This window comes from Xiphophorus hellerii, chromosome 4, assembly GCF_003331165.1.
Source record: "Xiphophorus hellerii strain 12219 chromosome 4, Xiphophorus_hellerii-4.1, whole genome shotgun sequence".
Lineage (NCBI taxonomy): Eukaryota > Metazoa > Chordata > Actinopteri > Cyprinodontiformes > Poeciliidae > Xiphophorus > Xiphophorus hellerii.
This window is the reverse complement of record NC_045675.1, coordinates 3,318,827-3,336,768: the sequence shown is the minus strand read 5'-3', so window position 1 is coordinate 3,336,768 and position 17,942 is coordinate 3,318,827. Positions and strand designations below refer to the sequence as shown.

The window sequence follows — 17,942 nt, the reverse complement described above, 5'->3', positions numbered from 1 at the left end:
AGCAGATGGAACCCGTTTGCTGCCGCCAACAGAACCAGCTGTGGAGCTCGTGAAATTAGAGGCTCCACGTCTGAGGAGAGATGATTGCTGGTGGCAGAAATACTCCAAACTGGACCCTGAATTCAGGCTTTGCTCTAATCTGACAAGAGTGACTGAAGAAGGAGCCGAACATTAAAAACGTTTAATCACAACAAGCAGAAAGCCAGAGCAGGCGATAAATTATCACAGAGGTTATCGCAATAGTATTGTTGTTTTGAGACCATTTTCAACTAATATAATGCAACATTCTGAAAGATCAATAAACTTAAAATTCTAATCAATATTTAATGCTAACTGGAAGACGTTTTAAATATCAAAAATAAATAAAAAACTAGAAATGTAATGAATTATGAAGTCTCTCTAAACAAAACTGTCCTCAAAATAAGACTAAAACACCAAACTGAAGATTTATCATCCAGTTTTTGGTAGAAAGAGAAAAATGATAAATCATGCAAATGGAAATTATTGAGCTAATTTAAATTTATTGCAACGGGTCTACACTGCAAAAACACAAAATCTTACCAACTATTTTTGGTCCAGTTTCTCATAGAAATGTCTAAATATCTTACTTAGTAGTTAGTAAGTTTTCAGCAAGATGTAGAAGCTTGTTTGGAGTCAATTATTCCTTAAAATTGATCAAAAAGGATTTATTGTTTTCTTGTAGAGAAAATGAAAAACTACTTCTTTAGGAAAACTTTATAATCTTGAGTTAGAGTTTGCTGATTGACAACAAACGGCATGCTAGCATCACGGTTTGTCTTGGCAGATCGACAGGTGTGTCACTTTAAAGTAAACCATCTTAAAACTGAAAACAAACGTCTGTTACCCCCAGAACAGGTTCTAGTTGTGATGCCGCAGTTAGTCAGAAAAAACAAAAGGTACGTTGTCTGAAAACTGTAGCTGTGCGAGAGGTAAATAGTTCACATTTCTCAAAGCTACATGGACGAGAAACCAGAATTACAGTCCCTTCAAATTATTCGCATTTTGTTACGTTAAAAACAACTTTCAATGATAAATCAAGACATTGGAGATGCTTTTCTCCAGCATTGACAGAATCTGGTCAAAATTAATCATATAAATAAATGGAGATACTTAAATACGGGATAAATATAGGACTGGGCAATATGGCTAAAGAACTCATCACAATAATGATAATTACTGATTCGTTTTTGTTTTAAATATCTGAAATATTGCCGACCTGGTGGCTTTTATCCACAGTTTTAACTCCACACCACTGGTTTCTATTTTTCAGCAGTTATGAGGTGGAGAAACTTGAAACTGCTGTGTCAGTTATACCCAGTAGGTTGTTGCTAGGTAACCAAAGACTGAGTGAGTTAGTTGATTCCAGCGCAAGTAAAGTTGGGAATGCTGCGAAGTTCAGTGAATATTCTATCAGCTGTGTGATCTACTGATATTGACAACATGTCCATCGCGATATATCTTATTGATTTATTGCCCAGTCTTAGATAAACGTAGAAGAAAACCTGTTGAAGGTTGCAAAAGTCTCCATAACTGCGAACACATAGCTGTTAAATAAAAACAAATACCTCCGCCATATTGTTTGTAAAAAATTGTATGAAAGGATTTTCATTGTACACATGAAAAAATAAAAGTTTTCATCCACATCAACATACCAATCTCCCCTTGCACGTTGTTTTTACCATGCCAAACCCATAGGGGGCAGAGCAGCGCAAAGCTAAAACCAATGCAGGCCAATCAGATCGCTTCAAAACAACCACAACTTCCTGTTAGGAAGTAAACATGGCGCCAGGAAATTCTTTTGTGTGGACAGATATGTAGGTTGAGCTATTTTTAAACACTGTATTAGAATATAAAGATAAAAAATATAAGAATATGTGCACCATTTGCCACCATTTTCCCATGTACACACACAAACACAAGTACAGAGTTCTCTCAAATCTCCACCTTTCATAAATAATCGTTTTAGTAATATAAAACTGAATTTTTGTGTGGCTGAAAGGCCAAAATGCATAAAAATGTTTTAGTTTTCCCAGATGCCTGGCTCTGTGTAGACTAAGTCTTCGTGTTGATCTTTCACATTGGACCTCCAACAAATACATCAAAGTTTGTGGTCATAAAGTCACAAAATGTATTTTTGTAAGAAACAAGAAGACATATGTTATGTTCACCATAAGATGCACCTTGTTAGATTTAAAACATCACATATAAATAAAAGAAGTAGAAATAAACAGGACACATGCAACACAAACGTTAGCATGCTGTAGCCAAGTGGATGCCAGAGTCAAGCAGGACTTACCTTATCAGAGACGAAAATACAAATGGACAGATGTCCAAACTGAAGACGGCCCGTTTCTCCAGCAGCCTGAGGCAAAGCGGTCGGGACAGAAGGAGGAAGAGTCCAAAGAGGCAGCGGAGGGAAAACAGAGAGGGTTGTTAGCGAAGCAGCAGCAGCAGCAAGCGGTTAGATTAGCCCAGAATTAGCCGCTGCTTTATGGCCCGGTGCCGGCTGGAGGGTGGCACATTCTGGGAGGCCGAGCGAAATACCACACATGAAGCCTGGAGAGGAAACTTAATGAAGCAGCCAGACAGCAGCAGAGCTTAGCAGCTGAGGTCAGAGAGGCTCGCTCATGCCTCTGGTACGGCAAACCTGCAGGAAGACAACTTCAGGTTGGAAAGAGAGAGCGAGTCGGCCATTTTTTATTAAAGCGTTCACCAAAAACAGATTAAAAACCAGAGCTGCAACTAGTTACATTCACTTGGCTCACTCTTCTTTTTAGGAGTATTTTTACTACACTGAACTTTTTACTTTTACTTGAGTAAATTTCTGGATTTTCTACCCACTGAATTAAAAACAAACATGTTTTAACCAGAAATGCACCAGACACAGACACACACCAGCAGTTTTTCTTAAAGTTTCAAAAGTTTTTCATTAAAAGAAACTGATTTGGAAAATGTTTCTTTTGCCTGATTGTTATTTTCATTACTTATATGAATTATTGTCATTTAAGTCTTTAAAATACCAAAGTTTCCACTTTATGTTTTGATTCGTCTGATGATGTAATTTTTAAATATTAAATGATAATAATTTGATCAGCACTTGGTCTAGTTGGCATGTTTGTTTCTCAAACAGCTTCATAAACTGAGTCGTTCTGCCTGCAGCCCGGCGCTGACCGAATCAAAACAAGAGAAGAAGAAAACGCAGCCGACTCAGCAGAGTCCATGAAAAAAATGGACTCCGCTTTCTTCCCACACACACACACACACACACACACACACACACACCCCAACACACACACACACACACACACACACACACACACGTTCCTGAAGCTCATCTCTGGCCAGAACCGCATCACTGGAGCCACTGTGGGCCGGTACCGCCTCTGGCCCGGATAAACTCGACCTGCTGCGGCTGCCAGAGATTAGAGAAGCTCCTGAACAGCCATTTTCACACAGACATGAGATTTGAACCCTCACACTGCAAAAAAAAAAAAAAAGTCTTAAGCATTTTTTCTAGTTTCTAGTAGAAATATCTTAGAACGCTTGAAATAAGACAAACGTACAAGAAACTTTTCAGCAAGAAAAGAGAGCTTGTTTTAAGTCAATAATTCCTTAATATTGATGAAACAGTACTATTATTTAACTTATAGCAAGACCTTTTTCCATGTTGTAAGTGAAATTATCTGCCTGTGGAACTAGAACTTTTTCATCAATATTAAGAAATTATTGACTTAAGCTCTTATATTTTGCTAACAAGTTGCATGCAAGTTTGTACTAAGATATTTTCACTAGAAACTAAACTAAAAATGCTTGATAAGATTTTGTGCTTTTGGTAGAATCAGCTGGAATGTGCCGGCGCTCTGCTCGAGTTGCTAGGTAACTGGGCTGGGTTCTGCTTGGGTTGCTAGGTAACGGGGCTGGGCTCTGCTCGGGTTGCTAGGTAACGGGGCGGGTTCTGCTTGGGTTGCTAGGTAACGGGGCTGGGTTCTGCTCGGGTTGCTAGGTAACGGGGCTGGGTTCTGCTCGGGTTGCTAGGTAACGGGCTGGGCTCTGCTCGGGTTGCTAGGTAACGGCGCAGTGCCAGTTGAACGTGACTCAACAATCTGGAGGTTTTTGAAACGGCTCCTTTTCCACACAATAAAAAATATGAACTTATTGCCAATATTAAGGAATTATTGACTTAAAACAAATCTGCTATACTTTGCTGAAATGTTACTGATAAGTTACTTAAATGTTTTCCAAGATATTTTCAATAGAAACTAAAACAAAAATACTAAGATTTGGTGTCTTTGTACTATAACAGGAGAGAGAATAAAGCAAATCATATTGAAATTAGAGTTGAAATGATTAAAAATGATTAATTGATTACTGAAATAATCGTCAAATAATTTAGTAATCAACTGTTAATTGGAGTATACAGACTCAAATAAAGACAATTTGCTGAAAGAACAAAATCAGAACAGTAATTAAGCCAAAACTGTACAAGAAATATGTACATTTTGCATTTAAGACAAAAAAGCTTCTATTTATTTTATTTGTTCTCCCCAGAACTCCTCAAGAAAAAATAACCTTTCTATTCTATCCTATTTATTCTATCCTATTAAGCACCTTTTGCCATCTAATTATCCGTTATTCCAAAATTAGCCCCACACTGGATTGATGTTAAGCCAAGCAGAGTATTTTTTAGCTGCAGATACAAGTGTTGTTCCTTATTTGGCAATAAAAAGTTTATTTTCTCATTTAAGAAAAAAGAATTACATTGTTTGCATTTTTAAGTGCAATTCTAATAGTGTATAAAATAAGCTTAAGTGGAAACATGAAAAATCAGCAGAATGTGGCAACTTTTTTATCCGATTAATCGTCAGAATAAAATAATCGTTACTTGCAGCCCTGATTTAAATGTCATACCATCTTTAAACATGAAAAACAAAACCCTGTGCAGTTTTTATCTGCATGCAAAATCACAGTCCATTTGTTGCACGCTGGTTTGTTTTCAGCATATTTCAAATAAAATGCAAATTTCACAATGAAACAAAATATCTTCCTGCCACCAGGACAAAGTGACTTTTAATGTTTTGAAGCAGCAGAAACATCAGAAGATCTGATAAAAAGAGCAGGAAAACAAGCTGATAAAACCTGTTAAATGTTCGTACTGAATAAGTTCATGTTTGGATTTAAAATGAAGCCTAAATCAGGGGTGTCCACAGTGCGGTTCAGGGGCCAGTTGTGGCCCATGGACTGCTTTTGTGTGGTCCCAACTGCAATTCAAAAATGATAAACATTTGTCCCGTTGATGCAGATGAATGATTACCAACATAATTTTCAGTCCAAAAGAAACTGAAGGATTTATTACAGCATCTACTACGGCGAGTCAGGGTCTTAAAAAATTTTAGATTTCAGCCAAAAAACGAGGAAATATCTGAGCTCCTAAAGTTAAACATTTGCAAGGGAAAAAGAAAAAGGTGAGATTTTGAAATTACTGCCAGAAATTCTTGAAAATTTCTGAATTTCAAATTACTAAAATTTTCTAGAAAATTTCTGACATTAATCACAAAATTTCTGATTTTTGGCAGAAATGTACTGCTTTTTCCATCTGTTGTAAAAAATCCCGTTCAAGTTTAGGATTTGATTTTAGGTTGGGGTTTTGGGCTTTTCAGCAGCTACTCAACAATTTTGGCCCACGTGGCAAAAAATTTAGACATCCCTGTTTTAAATCTATACAAAAACCATGTTAAGTTGATCTTTAACCCGTTTTCTGAGTTAGCTTCATAACTGTGGCAAATGAAGTAACTGTTAAAGGCCACAAATCACGATGTAGAACAACAACAAACACAGAAAGCCTTTCTCCAGCCGTCAGCAGAATAAATCCCTCAGGGAGATTTAAAAAGATCTGTGGCGGCACAAAGCCTTCCAGGTTTTTTTAGCTCATTGTTTTTATTTTCGGGAGGTTCGCTGAGCCTCTTTGCTCCCATCAACCACCCAAAAATAAATCTGGAGCTCCCAGGGTTGGAGTTGCTCCTCTTTTTGTTCTGTAACACAGCAGAGAGCGCTGGCAGACAGAGATTTATCAATGTTTAGATTTTATTTGAATCCATCTGCCTACAGATTAATAACTCACATAAAGCCCATCAGTATCTTTGTAAATCTGCATTGCATCAGTTGAACCTGCTCCAGTTGCCCAGAGTATTGACGGCTGCGTCTGAAGCTACAGCGCGATCCGCCATATTGATTCTCCTCTGTCACATAAATGCTGACTGGGCGACTTCTGCCGCCGCCTGAAGAGACGACCATCGACCGTAAACTTAAAAAAAAAAAAAAAAAAAACGAGCTCCAACCTGAATATTTATTGCCACATGTGTTTTTTGTCTATAAGCAAGAACTAGAGCTTAAATAAAAATGGTTAAAGGGACATTACTGTCAAAATTTTCACCACATCTGAATGAAATTTCTGCTTTGGACGCAAAAACGATATTTAATTTTGACTTAGGAGTTTGCATTCCTGTGCGAGACAAAATCTTCTGAAAAATTTATTGCAGATGCATATTTTGGTTTGAATGCTCAAGCATCCATGAAAGGAATGTTATGTTATTGCATTCAGGAAATGAGTTTTTATTTTTAAAAGCAATTTTGCTGGATAAAAAATACTTACATGGATAAATGAAACAGCAAAATGGGCCATTTTTTAATCTGATTAAACGTGAGAATAATCGATTACTTAGATAATTATTTGATGCCCTAATTTATATTTTAAACTGAATATTTGTTGCTAAATGTGTTTTTTTGTATACAAGAAACAACTAGAACTTAAATAAAAATACTTAAAGGGAAGTTCCTGTCAAAGTTTGCACCACATTTGAAAGAAAATTTTTGTTTTGGATGCACAAAAGTTTTGAGTCAAAGCTAATTTAGTGGAGTTCATGTGTGACACAAAACAACCAAATTAAAACTTGTGCTAAGTGAAATAACCTTTACATCGGCAATTTAAAAGCTAAATTAGTGTTAAGATGGAGGTCTAATCAAATTTGCAGATTAAAAAAATAAATCAAGCAGAGCTCTTCTTCTGGAAATGCATCAATCCTTGCAAAAATCTGGAACAGCAAATAATTACCAGAAGTTGCATCTGTCCAACTAATGTGCAGATTCTGTTCTTTTCTATGTAAAAACTACATTAAAAAGTGTAAATGATTAAACAGCCACAGTAAAAACCTGCTGGACTCAGTTTAGAGGTAGAAACTTAAAACTGTATGTTTAAAGTAAGAGGAAATACAATGAAACATGCTAAATATTAAATAATTTCAAATTAGGGTTTTCAGCTGTGTGCTCAGTTATTAAATCAGAGTTTTTAGAGTTGATTAAATCAGAATAAAGTTTTTTTTTCTTTGGTTTTGTTGGACCTATAAGTCAAAGTTCAACCAAAACCCATTTTAAATTTGGTCCATGTTGAGTTGGGATTTTTTTTTCTTCCACAAAAGATATCCAGGTGCTTCTGTCCCACCCTGAAGAAAAAAACCAAAACTTCTTACTCTGCTTTGTGGTAATTTCAGTTGATGACATCACAAGAGACAAGAATGGACCTGAAATTAACTTATTTCTTACTTTCCCCTTTCTTACTTTAAATCAGTTGAAAACTGATTTAAAATCTGTTAATCTGTTTGCTGGAGATGAACAGAACACAGTTAAAACCATTAAAAGTAAATATTTTATTTTAAAAAATATGTGATAATGATGAAAAAAGCGCAAACTATCAAAGAGCTTGATAATCTACCTTATGTGATGTCATCAGAACGTGGACACATTTCCGGGTCATTTAGACACATTGATTCATGTTTTTATGTTTTAAAAAAGCAAAAACAATCAGAAATGCGGATCTTGGTATGTTTTATAAGTAATAAACTGCATCCAGAAAGAGTCTGAACAGCTTTCTATCAGAGTCATTCTGGCAGCTTTAACATTTGACTTCCTGAAAGGTTTAGTTTTGAGGTTTTCTAACTTTCAGACTCCAAACTAAAACACAAGAGAAGCAATGAGGGGAAAAGCTATACAAAGATATCCAGGTGAGAAGGCTTACCTGTTTAACTCCGCGCTGGCGGAACAAACCAAACTGAATCCTCCAGCAACCTCAAACGCTTCTTATTTAGCCGCAAAACGTCGATATTCGCCTAAAAACGCCGCCTGGCTTCTCAATTCACACCTCCACAAACTGCGACATCCTGCAGGTTTTACTCCGTCGACAGTCGGCCCCCTTCAGCCATTTATGCCGGCCTCAAACCTCCTCATCCGGCGACAAAACTGCGGAGTTTTCCTCTTCCCTCCGGTTTAAAAAAGAAAAAAAGTCAAATTTTGTGGTTTCTACGGAGATAAAAGAGTAAAAGAAGTTTGTTTTCGTCACAGGGGGAATTAAATGTTGCTTCTCCTGCTGATATTGAGCGTCTTTCCCCTCTGAGCCCGCTGGCGTTTCTGTAATCAGATGCTGCTCACCACAATATCCATTCATCCTATTACAGAGCTTAACCCTTCACTGACTGCTGCAGGGCTTAATGCTGCCTTACAGGACCGTAGGAATTTTCACTTCTCTGAGCTTTGTTTGCAATTACAGAGGGACAAAAATGTTTGTTACAATAAAGTTTCACTTCACAAAAATATAATCTCAATGGAAACGATTAATTTCCAAATAACTAATTCAAGTGCAATCAAACCATTGTCATTTTCATTTCCATGTGTATGGAGCTAAATTGGGTCAATAAAGTTTGTTCAAAAGAAAAAAAAAATAGTTATGAAACAGAAAAATTATTTTGAAATCGAAAAAAAAGATTTGAAACTGAAAAAAAGATTTCAAACCGAAAAAAAATCTGCAAAAATGTTTTGACAGAAATAAAAATTAAACAAAAAAAAAAAATGTTGAAACTGAAAATAATTGAGACTGAAAAACATTTTCAAAAGCAAAGATTTGAAACTAGGAAAAACTGTTCAAAACTACTTTTCAGATTCAAGTTTTTTTCTTTTCAAAAACCTTTATGGCCCCAATTTAACTCCGTACAAGTGTTCAGTCTCAACTATAAATGCAATCCAATACGATAGCGACACAGTCTCTGAAAAATACAGAAAATATTTATTGCAGTGTATTGTTTGAAACTACAAAAATGAAACTGGATTTATAGCCTGCATACGTTCATTTCTTCTTTTTTGATTTTTAATCTGGCATTTCTCCTGACACAAAAATACAAATAAGGCAGAAAAGGCGGGAGTTTCCATAGCAACAGGTGACTAAGCATTTTCAGAATCTCTTGTTCTCGTTGTTGTAACACAGCTAACAGAAGTTGAGCTAACATGTTGGGGTTTCTGGAAGAAATTTTTGAAACCCCTCAAAATTTCTTCCATAATTTTTAAGATTTAGTTCTGCATTTATAAACATGACATAATGTGTTTGAAAGTGTGTTTTGAACTAATTATATCATCACTTTTCCCAAATTTCTTCATAAATAGTCAGAAACCATCTCAAGATTAGGTGTTTATCAACAGCAAAAACTAAAAGAAAAAAAATCTGAAAGTTGAAGATCTCAACTTTCAGATTTCATCAGTTGTTAGTGAACATTTTTGGTTTACCAAAACAAGATAATTTTTTTATATTCCGTTTATAAATATCCAAAATGGATCCCCAGAAAGTAAAGGACAATAAAACCTACTCAAAATCTTAAATAAAATTAAAACTTGATAACTTTAGCTGTGAACATGTTAATATTAAGGAAAATGTATTAGTCAGTCGTTTTTTAACCATTACTTTAAAAAAATGTCATTGGTTTAGTTTCTTGAACAACAGCGCCACCCACAGAGCAAAACCATTATTAGACTTTCCTTTAAATCAGACAACATTGACTTTAATATAAGGAGATTTTATTATTGCATAGAGTCATTTTAACAATATTCTTCATTCTCACTAAAGATCTGCAACTTTTATTTCACACAAGTTAACTTAAAGATCATTTAAATCTCACATAAATCTCAAATTTTATTTAAATTCAAGATAAAAAGCCATTTTTACAGGAAAATATCTCCAGTTAATAACAGCTGAGTCTTCCTCATCACAGACTTTGGTAACAGTCACTACAGCTGGATTAAAATGGACAGCCATATTGTAGTTTGTAGATCAGGGCCTAAAAAAATCCTCCTCGTCATCATCGCTCCTCAGCCAGCAGCGATCTGAAGGTCTTCAGCTCTCTGATGCTCGTGGAAATCCTGAGAACGTTTTACAAACATTTGTAAAGAAGTGTGAAGAAACCAATTTAGTTTTACGTTTCAAGAACTTTCTGGAAAAGCGCATTTAAAGGGGACCCATTATGCAAAATTCACTTTACGCAGATTTTTGTTGATTCATTTGTGTCTCAACTGTTTCTATAAACAAAGTCATAAAAAAAAAACAACAACCACGCATCTGTTTTTTGGTGTCTGGAAAATGAGCCGTTTCAAAAACCATCAGAATGTTTCGTCAGAATCGACGGGCACTGCGCCGTTACCCAGCAACCCCAGCCTGTTACCTAGCAACCCAAAGAGAGTTGAGTTGGGGGCGTGGCCAGAAGCAGCTTATTTGTTTTTAAAGTGACAGAAACCAAAAACAGCTCACCCTGAAAGGATAACTTATTATCTAAAAATGGGTTTGTGTAAAATCTGATGTTTCCTATCTATCATGAACTTGTTCTAACTTGTTCGAGGTTGATAAAAAATATTTTATTATGAAGAGGACAGATTCCCACCTTCCGAAGGCGTTGAGGAGAGAGACGACTTCCTGCCGGCTGAGCTGGAAACTGGGTCGTTGCTCTCTGGACTGGGGCAGCGCTTCAATCTGTCGCTCTGAAAACAGGATCTTCAGAGCCGTACCTAATCCCTGAGTCTGGCCGAGAGAGAGACACAGAGCAAAACAAAAAAAATAACTATAACAGATCCTTTGGAGATCCTGAAGTTCTCATTGAGCATTTTAAAATGAAATGTACACTTTTTAAGCGCAAGCGCACCTGTATTTTTCCCCAGACACGACATTTAAAGCAGCCGACGCAGTCCATGATCCTGGAGATGTTGAGAAACGCCAGCCTGATGTCCTCCTGGTGGAAAAAGTGAAAATTCACAAGGTCAACAATTAAATTGATTAATTTACAGCAACATTTAAAGAAAAAAAATATTACAAGTATTAAAATTGGAATTGCAGTATTTTTGTCTCCCATAACGTCGTACAAAGAGCTCCCTCTGCTGGCCAGCACAAACACTTCTGATCCAATGTGATGTTTTATGGATTATTTTCCAACACATTTTCCACATATAAGAATTTTAAAAAACCTCTTATGTTCTTAGGAGTATAAAACGGCACTGACAAGTTTAATTGTTTCTCACCTTCAGTTGTGCTGCTTCGGTTTCATCTCCAGCAAACAGAGAAGTCTCATCAAAGTGCAGAGGAAAAGACCTGGAAGAATAAACGGGAACAAAATAATCACTGCAAAAAAAAAAAAGTCATAATGCTCACATAATGTCTCAATGTTGCTTCTGATCAACAGAGAAAGTACAAACGTGAGGCTGTAGGACTCACACTGATTCAGTTTCACCTGAGATTTCATGTTGAACCGGTAAAATTCAATCAAACAATCAAAAATTGAGATTTTTCAGTGTAGAAGCATCCATCCATGGTTGAATGTTTGGGTCAGAACTTATAAGGTCTGACCCAAATATTCAACGGCGCCCTCTGCTGGATAGCGGCCAAACTACAACATTGAAAAAAGGTCTAAATGGACGTTATTAGTTAATCGGTTGGAGCTAATTTTGGACTAATAAACCATTAATCAACAATTATTATTAAACCAGTTAACTGTAGACTGACCTGGCCAGATTTAGGATCTCTAGAAGCAGCTCTTTGTGTTTCGTGTCCTCCTCTGGTCGACCCGTGTACAACCGGAAGGACGGCTGATTGAAGAACGGCAGAACTTTGGCCAACGCTCTCAGCTCTATCAGGTACAGGAAGTAGAGGTTGCGGAGCCTCTTGGGGCCTTCGCCGGCCGTCAGATCAGAGTCGAAGCGCTGCCTGAACTCAGACACATTGTGACCCCACTTCCTCTGAAACCAAGTATCTGAAGAGAAAGAAGAGGAGGGTTAAAAAAAACATCACGAACATGGAAATCCAGCAAAGTTAGCATGTCTCACCATCCAGGAGGTACCGTGCGCTCAGATGAACGTTGATGCTGGCGTGGAGACCAGATATCAGGCGGTAGAAAGCTCTCTTCTCCACACACTGACCTGAGACAGGAAACAAACCAACAATAAAGAAACTGGAAAACACTCCAGAACATCTCATGCTGTTCCAGGTCAGGTGGAAACAAAACTTACCTTCCAGCCAGCTGTAGAAGGTCCGCGCTGTGAAAGATACCAGATTGTGAGAACTCCAACAACAAAGCTCATCAGTGACCTATTATGCTTCCTTGAACATGTTTGGATAGGTCTATTGGACATACAAAACATGCTTACTACATTTTGTGCACTAAATTATTCTTAGATACTGACAATTTCTGCCTATTTTAGCTCCTTTCAGAACAAGCTGATTTAGGGTCTCTGTCATTTTAAATCCCAATAAGGTGCTACTGGCCACGCCCCCACCCCACTGTACATTTACACTCCCACGTGAAAATGGCTGCAAACAGATATGCGGTTATACAACTGGACATCTTTGAAAAGCAGAAGTGGAGCCTCCTGCACAACGAATAAGAATGTAGCAAGTGGTTTCTGGAAGGTAAGTCAACAACAAAACACTCGTCTCTTCCAGCAGCCATTGTACATCACATTTAGCGATAAATGAGCTCATTTTATTTAATTCATAAGTACTTAAAATACGTATATATATATATATATAATTTTTTTTATATATGTATTCAGTGAGGTGTATTTTATTACTGTGCTGCTATAACAAGTGAATTTTCCCACTGTGAGATTAATAAAGGACTATTCTATTCTAAAACCAGCTAACAAACTGCTGGAGCTCAGCTTGGGTTGCTAGGTAACAGGCAGAGTTCTGTTGGGGTTGCTAGGTAACAGGGCAGTTCCTGCTGGTTTATGACGTTATATTCTGGAGGTTTTTGAAAGGACTCATTTTCCAGACACTAAAAATCATTAACTTACTGCCAAACACAGCTGCGTGGTTTTCTTAAGCACTTGGGCTGTTTTTAGAAGCAGTTAGGACCCAAATAAAAGCATAAAAACACAAAATGTGAATTTTAAGATAGCTAGCTAGCAAAATTGAATTAAAAACAGCTTACCTTCACTTCCTGAGCTGCTCTGAAAAGGCATGAGCGGTCGCTTGACGGTAAACGGCCTGCAATGAAAAAAAAACAAACATAGAAACACTGAATGAAGCTTCTTAACTTTGATCCAAGTGATCCAAAGAACCAGGGGTCTGCAATATTTTCTCTCAGCCGTTTAATTTTGCGTTATGGCTTACTTGAAGCAGTTCTCCTCGTAGATGCTGTTCCAGATCTGCCACGCCTCCGGACCTTTGTAGCCCGTGTAACGCTCCGGGTTCAGCAGCAGGTCGACGTACTGGGAGTCCGGTGACTCCTCGTCTGGGAAACGACAACAGTTAGTCACAAACGGTCACAAACTGTCATCCATCTGTGAGTCAGGCCATTTCAGCAACACGAAGAGAGCAAAACTTCTGTTTTCCAAAACCTCTGCAAACAGCCTGCTTTATTCCCACTTACTTAGATAATCATTTGTCTTGTATTTTCTGCATTATAAATCAATTTGTATAAAATATAGTCCTTTATTGTTACCATTATTATTATTATATGGGCATTTATTTATTTCTGTACCGTCAACAACACAGAAACGCTCGGCCTCGTCGTCGTGTTTGCGCCAATCCAATAAAGCTTCTCTTGTCTTCTCACTGAAAACAAAAGCAGAGGTTATAGTAATAATAAATAAAAAGAAATAATCATCACCATCCTCATTATCATCATCATAGTAAAAAATAGAAACTTTATTTAAAACTGGACAATGTAGCTCAAACATAAATGTCACCATTTGTTTGCTGTGCCACATAAACTAATTCCTTGACAAGTTATAAAAATGACTGTAAATATAATAATTAAATAAAACATAACATAAAACTTCTTCATCCATAACAGAAAGAGTCGAATTGGTTCTGACTCACCTCAGAGAAACATCCACAGCTCCCAGATGTTTCTCCTTCTCACATTCAGTCAGCGGCTGCTGGTTCGCCTCTGCAGAATACTAAAAATAAAAAGAACATTTATTATTTATTTTAAAAAAGTAACTTCCATCAGTTTTGTGATGTATGAAGTGTATTAACTTTAAACTCTCTCACCTTGTCGTGTGGAACGGATCGGATTCCCTCTGGAACTTCGTTCTGGAAACAAATACAGATTTTCCAAAGTTCAAGTCAAATATTTTCCACTTTCAGTTATTTTAAAAAGTGATTAGTATCTAGGAGACAATAACTGAGGCAAGTTAAAGTTTTAATGAGTCTGATAGTAGAAACTCCACTTTCAGTAAAGTGTGTGTCCATTTTTTAGAGGAAAACTTTATTTTTGCCTCTATGAACGTGATTCGTAGAGATTTTTGGTGTGAAAATCCATTTTTAACGTTTAAGCAATGAACTAAACTACTTTCTCCAGAGCTTCAAATAAACAAAAATAGAATGATGAAAGGTATTATAATGACAGGAAACTACTCTGAAACTCTCATTTGAATCAATTGGGATACTCCAAGGCTGATCACTCGGTCCTCTTCTTTGTGTATTTATTATCTCTTTCAGCCAAATTTCTTAATGTCAAGAAAACTACTGATTCTATTCAATTTTAAAACTTTTTAAAACTTTATCACAGCATGCAAAGTGCTCTAGCTCAGGCTTTAAATATACAAAATAAGAATGATGGATGGCATTATAAAACTGCCCTGAACTTGTATCCTAATTTGAATGAATTGAGAAACCCCACGGCTGAGCATTCGGACCCTTTCTTTTCTAATGTACTTCACCAAGTTAAGCCAAGTTTCCTCACATGGAAATGAAGAAAACTGATTCTGAAGCAATGTTTGAGTTGACAGACTTTGTTTTTGAATTTTCTAAAAGATACAAGTCTAGATTTTCATAAACTTGTTTCATTGCTATGAAGAAGACCTTGTTCCCTTTGCATTTATTGCAAATAGTAACAAAAGCAACGTTTCAAAGTATTTCAAAACTTTGTTTTTTGGTCGTAATTCAATCACTTCATTCAGTCAAAACCTCACAAAATCAAATGCTAACTACCCTAACAGTAAAACTAAACCCAAGTTTCACACTTTTAAGAGTAAAAATTCTGTGACGTCAACAAGAAGCTGAAAACTCCAAACATTATCTTCCAAGCAGTTTGTCACAAAGACAATTGTCCTTCAGCTGAATCTGTAGGAAAGACAGAAGAAAAACAGTTTGCATTAGTTGATCCAGGTGAGACTTACAGGTGAGCAAGGCTTCACAGCGCAGTCTCTCAGACCACAGTGGCCGTCCGCCGTCCAGAAAGGACACGGTTTGTTCAGATTCACCTGGAAAACAGGTGACCAGATACGCTTAGAAACAGATTATTTAATCCGATAATCTGTGAATTACGAGTCCGTCTGCATTACCTTGTAGAACCTGAAGTAGTGGGACTCCAGGAGAGGTTGAAGTTTGGGGAAAATCTGCTCGTTGTTGAAACTGTCAATGGTTTCGACGTCGCATGTACAGTCGTCCAGTTCACCTGTGACCTGGGGAAATTTTTTTCTTATTTGACTCATAAATTTCTCAGTTAAGTCTAACTGAATGTCTGTCTCTCAGAAAGAAACTAGGAGCCTGATTGTTGAATAAGTGCCACTTTAACATAAGATGTAAATGGCCTGTATGGGCAGGATGCCTCACTGAAATTATTTTACTGTTGTAGACAGAAAAAAAATCAGAATTTTCCATGCAGTTATTACTGAAGCAACAATATACTGCTGTGATCCTGAAAAATTATGAATACAAAAGCAACAAAGACATGAGAAATAATCCCATCTTCATCTTTCTACACTAAATGATCTACAATAAACAGCAGCGCGTTAATCTAAAATAAGGATTTAACTTAAGGATTTTCTTAAGTTTTAATAACATCCAATTAATTAATGTTCCCCAGGAAAACAACATCTTGTGATTATATGGGTCAGTTGTCTTCGTAAACATTTTGTTTTTGTTGTTGTTTTTAGGGGTTTGGATAAAACAGTACAAAGTGTGAAAAGATCAAGTCTTATTCTAACAGCAGTTTATAGAATGAGTCCTACTTATGTATCACATTGTTACATTTAATTAAATGTCTGTTATTCGTTTTCTTGAGAGCCTTAGTTATTATAGTAACACATATTTATTTATAACAAACATTATATGTAAATCTCAACGACAATAAAAGCATTAAAAAACAATAAACACAACTTTTAAATGTTAATCAAGCCCTTACGGACAAGAAGGGTGTCTATTTTCCACCTCTAAATAAAAGGAATGCAAAGAAAATGCATTTTGTTGCATTTGGGGGCTTTTTGATGCCCCCAAAAAGCATTTGTGTCACGGGTAGGGCACCCAAATAGCTAGCAACGCCCCTGCGTTTAATCACGTCAAGGTGTTGAATATTATCAGCAACTCTTACACATGGCAGCACAAGATGGATACAGTGCTCATAGTGTGAAAAGAAAGTAATTTTTTACTTTAAAGTTTACTTGGATTAGGAATAACATTCTACATTTTCTGTTTATGGTGTTATGAACACAAATACCGTCTGGATTTAAAGGTTTTTATCCACTGTTGACGAATTGAGTGACCAAGTTACCCATAACTGCCAAAAATTCTAATAATGAATACCATCCGGGTTAAAAATGAGGCAGGACATCGCTCACCTGACAGAAACACCTGCCGTGTGCAGATCTGGACACCTGGAGGAGGAAGAGAAGGAGGAAGACCATCGACTCCATCAAGATCTGTCTGGGGTTTTGCTCTCACCTTATTATTTACTACAGCTAATCTGAAGCCGCTTTCAGGTTCCGTGTTTTGTTAGAAACTAGGGGGGAAACCGCTTCGGCAGTTGCAGCTGCGAGGAGGCGGTGATCGCATGTGAAGTGTCATTTCCTGATGTTTCCTCATTTCCAATCCGCTACGTGCCGTACGTGACGTCCGGCTGCCGCGCTTGTTTCACTCACATCTGTCTCCACTGTCAACGACTGTTGAGGAAAAAAAAGGTTTTGGTGAAACAAACGCGGCCCATGGTTCTCACAGAAGATCCGTTAATAGTGTATTTAAAAACGGATCGGCAGTTTCGTCAAATTCCGTCACTTATCCATGGTGCAATTCCCCCAAATCAGCCACACGGGGGCGATAGAGGACAGATGTATTTTACCGTTGGATTTATCAAAAGTTAACTTTTGATAATCCTACCATTATTTTAAAACTTTTTATCACGTTTTAAGAAGTAAGCCAGTAAATAATTGCATTGAAGCTCAAGTGTCAGAGGTACAGTTTTGGAGATGTCTAAAGAAATTGTGGTATAAATGATCAAGAACCTGGGAAAAAATGTAAAAAAAATAATATATATATATATATATATATATATATATATATATATATATATATATATATATATATATATCTTGTGGCAGGAATTATTGAGAAGAAATTGAAGTGAAAAAAATACAAAGGAAGAATAAAACAGAAAAAAGTATTAAATAAATAAATAATTATTACAAAGATGATTAAATAATAAAGCAAATACATATGGACAAAATACTGTATTTTTTGCATTTACTTGTACGCTTATTTATTTATTTATGTTTTTATTCTGTATTATGTCAGGATTAGTACTTTACATACATATGCATATTTATAAAATGGAAAGAAAATA

General features: G+C 36.6%; 2 protein-coding genes across 3 annotated transcripts in view; both read right to left on the bottom strand.

Annotated features, from left to right (window-relative positions):
- pacsin3 (protein kinase C and casein kinase substrate in neurons 3) overlaps window positions 1-8,495 on the bottom strand; it is a 29,975-nt gene extending 21,480 nt beyond the window's left edge. The window contains exons 1-2 of one of the 2 annotated variants that reach the window (XM_032560173.1): window positions 8,090-8,495; window positions 2,318-2,383 (exon numbers count right to left, since the gene is read on the bottom strand). The gene's annotated coding sequence lies outside the window, so the exon portion shown is untranslated. The remainder of the gene's footprint in view (window positions 1-2,317; window positions 2,384-8,089) is intronic. The other variant, XM_032560172.1, reaches the window with a different exon arrangement.
- Window positions 8,496-9,895: 1,400 nt separating this feature from the next.
- ero1a (endoplasmic reticulum oxidoreductase 1 alpha) lies at window positions 9,896-17,343 on the bottom strand. The gene is made up of 15 exons (XM_032559711.1): window positions 16,945-17,343; window positions 15,670-15,789; window positions 15,505-15,588; window positions 14,375-14,416; window positions 14,201-14,280; window positions 13,860-13,933; window positions 13,490-13,610; window positions 13,308-13,363; window positions 12,385-12,411; window positions 12,202-12,294; window positions 11,882-12,128; window positions 11,401-11,470; window positions 11,028-11,114; window positions 10,770-10,906; window positions 9,896-10,254 (listed from the first exon to the last, which is right to left on the bottom strand). Exons 1-15 carry the CDS (start codon window positions 17,017-17,019, stop codon window positions 10,194-10,196), a joined length of 1,374 nt encoding a protein of 457 aa, XP_032415602.1. The 5' UTR covers window positions 17,020-17,343; the 3' UTR covers window positions 9,896-10,193.
- Window positions 17,344-17,942: the final 599 nt, after the last annotated feature.